Consider the following 3,561-nt stretch of genomic DNA (forward strand, 5'->3'; position numbering starts at 1 on the left):
GAAAAAGGATGGCAGAAAGTATTTGATTACCAAGTTGTTCATTTTATATAAGCAGACACAGTAATAGGATAGAAATGATATATCTTTCCTTGAAGCATTATTAGAGTTTAATAAGAAGAGATTCGAATATGGTATACAAAATTTGTCAGAATATTATATATTCAAATTCACTGGGGGAATGTTCACTCTTCCCTCTTTGATTATATGCTTTCATGTGCGTAAGATAATATTCTAATCATAACAATTAAATTAACCTTAAGTAATGTGCATGTCTGAATGGGTGGGATCATGATTAACACACTGCAAAAAAGTTCAGATCACATTATTTTTTTTTATACATTATTTGTATCGTCAATTTTGTACAGGAAATGGATATAATAACAGTACAAGTCCGTGAGGTATTAAAGTATTATTGATGTGCTTATACTATAGTCTGATCAATGAGCAAGGAGGAACTGGGATGTATTTATTTACAATATCATGCAAAAAGAGAAACAAAATTAATCTTAAGTCTACATTCTATCAAAATCGCGTAATAAACGTTATTGCATTACTACGATAAAACTTTCTTATAAAATTCTGGTACAAGGGAATAACCATTATGTTCTCATATTCTTAATACTCTATATCTCTGTCCGTTAAACATTTTTTCTCGGTAATAAGCATAATCATAAAAGAAAAAAAAAATAAACACAAATTCGGAAGTCCTTTATCATATGATATTATCATAAATTCCCTCCTGGCTGTTAAAGCTGTACTGACTGGGCCTGTTGTAGATGTGGCTCAGCGTGAAGACCCCAGAGTCAGTGAGGGGAAGGTGTCTCCCGAGGGGCTGACTCTGTGACGAAGGAGAGGCCTTCATCCCCGTCTCCTTCAGGGACTCCGAGTAGGGGTTCTGGTCCAGGAATTCGCACGAGTAGTACCCCGAGTCCTTGGAGGACTTGGCTATTTTTTTGCTGCCGCAGTTGGGCTTCACCAGCGGTTCGGCGTAAATGGGGTACTGGTTGTCCTGGCTGTAGTAGTTGGAGGTTGTTATAACAGAGGGAGGGGATGGGGGCGAGTACTGCGAGACACGGGCGCATCCGTTTCTGCTGCTGCTGTGGTTACTCGTGCTCCCCGCGATGCTGTTATCCAAGGAGTGCGCCCCGAACTGCTCGTCCTGATTGGCAGCCGGAGACGACTTGAGCGACGAAAAATACTCTTGCGTGCTCGTTCTCGGAATGTCGTGAAGTCTTCTGTTCTTGTCGATGTCATTGCTCGAGAGAGATTTGAACGACTTGGTTCTTTCAATGAGTTCCTCATGGAGACCCGAAGGCAGCGACTGGTCTCCACTGAGCTCCTGTCAAATGACTGTGACTGGGATGTGCTGGATGCCCCGTAGGGAGTGGAAGGTGTACTCCTCGTCCTCCACTTGCTTCTCGTACTCGGGGTCCTTCCAAGTGGCCACGATCTTCTCCGGCCAGTTGTCGTGAACCATCGCCTTCATCTTGCGACAGTTCTTGTAGTAGAGAACCCCGAAGGCCACGAAGAGGAGGAGCAGCGTCATGGAGGCCGCGGCGCACGAGGCCATCACCACCACATTGTCATAGCACTCCAGATCATACTCCGATAACTCCGAAAGTCTTCTCCCTTTTAGTGGCTCTGGCCCGGCGCACAAGATCTCCTCAATTTTCAGCGAGAGGGTTTTATTCGAACTCGCTTCCTGCAGCCACTTTAGAGAACAATTGCACTCAAAGCTATTATCCCTCAGGTCTAGAGACTGAAGAGCATTTTGACTAACAAGAGAACGATCAAAGCCCTTGAGACCGTTGCCTCTGAGCGTCAAGTGCCGGAGACCGCGGAGAGGCTTGAATATGTCACGATCGAGGGTCGTTAATTGTGGGTTGAAGCTGAGGACCAGAGTTGTCAGCTTGGTGAGGCCGATGAAAGCCCCGGTGTCGATGGCAGAGAGGTTCTCGCACCTTGATATGTACAGTTTCCTGAGGCTCGCCAGGTGCCTGAACGGGCGAAACGGCAGAGACGTGATCGGGTTGATGCCCAGGTCGAGCTGCTCCAGGCCCCTCGTGGCTGCCAGGACGTCGCTGGGAACCGCTGGGATGTCGTTGTCTCGCAAGTTCAGAATTTTCAGGGAATCCAGTCCACTTAGAGCTTTTTCGTGCAAGAAGTGGAGTTTGTTGCTGCTTAATTTCAAATTCACTAGACTCTTCAGGCTCATAAAGGCAAAGTCTTGAATAGTCATTAACTGATTCGAGCACAGGTCTAAGTCTTGAAGTTCCCTAAGTGGTTCAAATACTACACTCGAAATTTCTCTCAGTTCATTTTTGCACAGGTTCAGGCTTCTGAGTCCATGCAGTTTCATGAAGGTATTGACTGTTAGATTCTTTATTCTGTTATTTGACAGGTCAAGTGTTTTCAAATTTACGAGCGCGCCAAAAGCGTTGTTCTCAATCGACTCGATATAGTTGTCGCTCAAATCTAAATGCGTGAGGTTAGAAAGGCCAAGGAAAGCTCTACTCTGAATTTTCGAAAGCTTATTATTTCCGATCACGAGCGTGTTGAGCACTCTCTGCGATGCGAAGTTCTGAGAACCAACGGAAACAACTTCATTATGCGAGAGATCTAGGTACTGCAGCTCGCCGTAGAATATGAGTCCCTCTAAGATTGTCTTAATTCTATTATAGCTCAGATTCAGCTCGAGTGTCCCCGGATGAAACAGGATCGGAATGACATCCAGGTCGGCGTGGATGCACTGCACGCGAAGACCCACGTCGTCGCATGTGCAGCCGCGCGGGCAGAAGGCTCCCACGGGGCTCATCAGGCTCACCACGAGCAGCAGCGTCACGGAGCGCAGACCGTACGTCACGGACGGCCAGCTGCCCGAGTCCGGCCATCGGAGGCTCTCCTGGTCGACGAAACCGCAGGTCGTGAGCCTTGGTCGGTGGATTTTTCTTGATGGGCAAGCTTTCGGAGGGACTTGCTTGCCGACGGTTCTTAAGATTAGTTTATTGCTATCGCCTCTCCCGCATCTCGCTGATATTTTGTTCGTGTCCGTTATCGGGGACGTGAAATTAGCTCCCTTCCGATCTCTTGAACTGGCCCAAGGAAGAGTGAAGACAGAATCCGTGTATTGCATTTTTTAGAAGTTAATCCTACGCTATTTAAAAATGATGAATAAGCAACTTAGGCTTAGCTAAACAAAGATAGAAGATATGATTATCTTGATCTATGTTTCTTCCCCGTCAGGCTGTCCTTCCAAATTGAAAAGAAAGCAAAATTGCAACGAGCCATGCATTAGACCTGTTTGAACATCTCTTCCTTGTGACTGCAAGCTGAAACTATAATGATGATATACAACAGCGACGCTTCGCCTGCGCCATTGGCTTTCGTTCGGCAGTATGAGTAACACAAACAACCTATATTTCCTTGTTAAGAAAGGCGACGCAAAGTGGCGGATCCAGAGGCTGAGTTGTGACCATGACCGTGATATTGAGACGCGCCTCACATGATGATGCTTATCCTCCGAAACCCGTGACCTGCAACGAGAGGACCTTGGATTAGTTA

The 3,561-nt window shown here is 46.2% G+C and overlaps 1 protein-coding gene across 1 annotated transcript in view; it reads right to left on the reverse strand.

Moving 5' to 3' along the window:
* Window positions 1-89: 89 nt before the first annotated feature.
* Window positions 90-3,561, reverse strand: part of LOC119585810 (insulin-like growth factor-binding protein complex acid labile subunit) — a 64,436-nt gene continuing 60,964 nt past the window's right edge. Inside the window, exon 3 of the mRNA XM_037934531.1 lies at window positions 90-3,533. Coding sequence (XP_037790459.1) covers window positions 1,343-3,133 — 1,791 coding nt within the window. The 5' untranslated portion in view covers window positions 3,134-3,533 and the 3' untranslated portion in view covers window positions 90-1,342. The remainder of the gene's footprint in view (window positions 3,534-3,561) is intronic.

Source organism: Penaeus monodon, chromosome 20 (genome assembly GCF_015228065.2).
Source record: "Penaeus monodon isolate SGIC_2016 chromosome 20, NSTDA_Pmon_1, whole genome shotgun sequence".
NCBI classification, from domain to species: Eukaryota; Metazoa; Arthropoda; class Malacostraca; order Decapoda; family Penaeidae; genus Penaeus; species Penaeus monodon.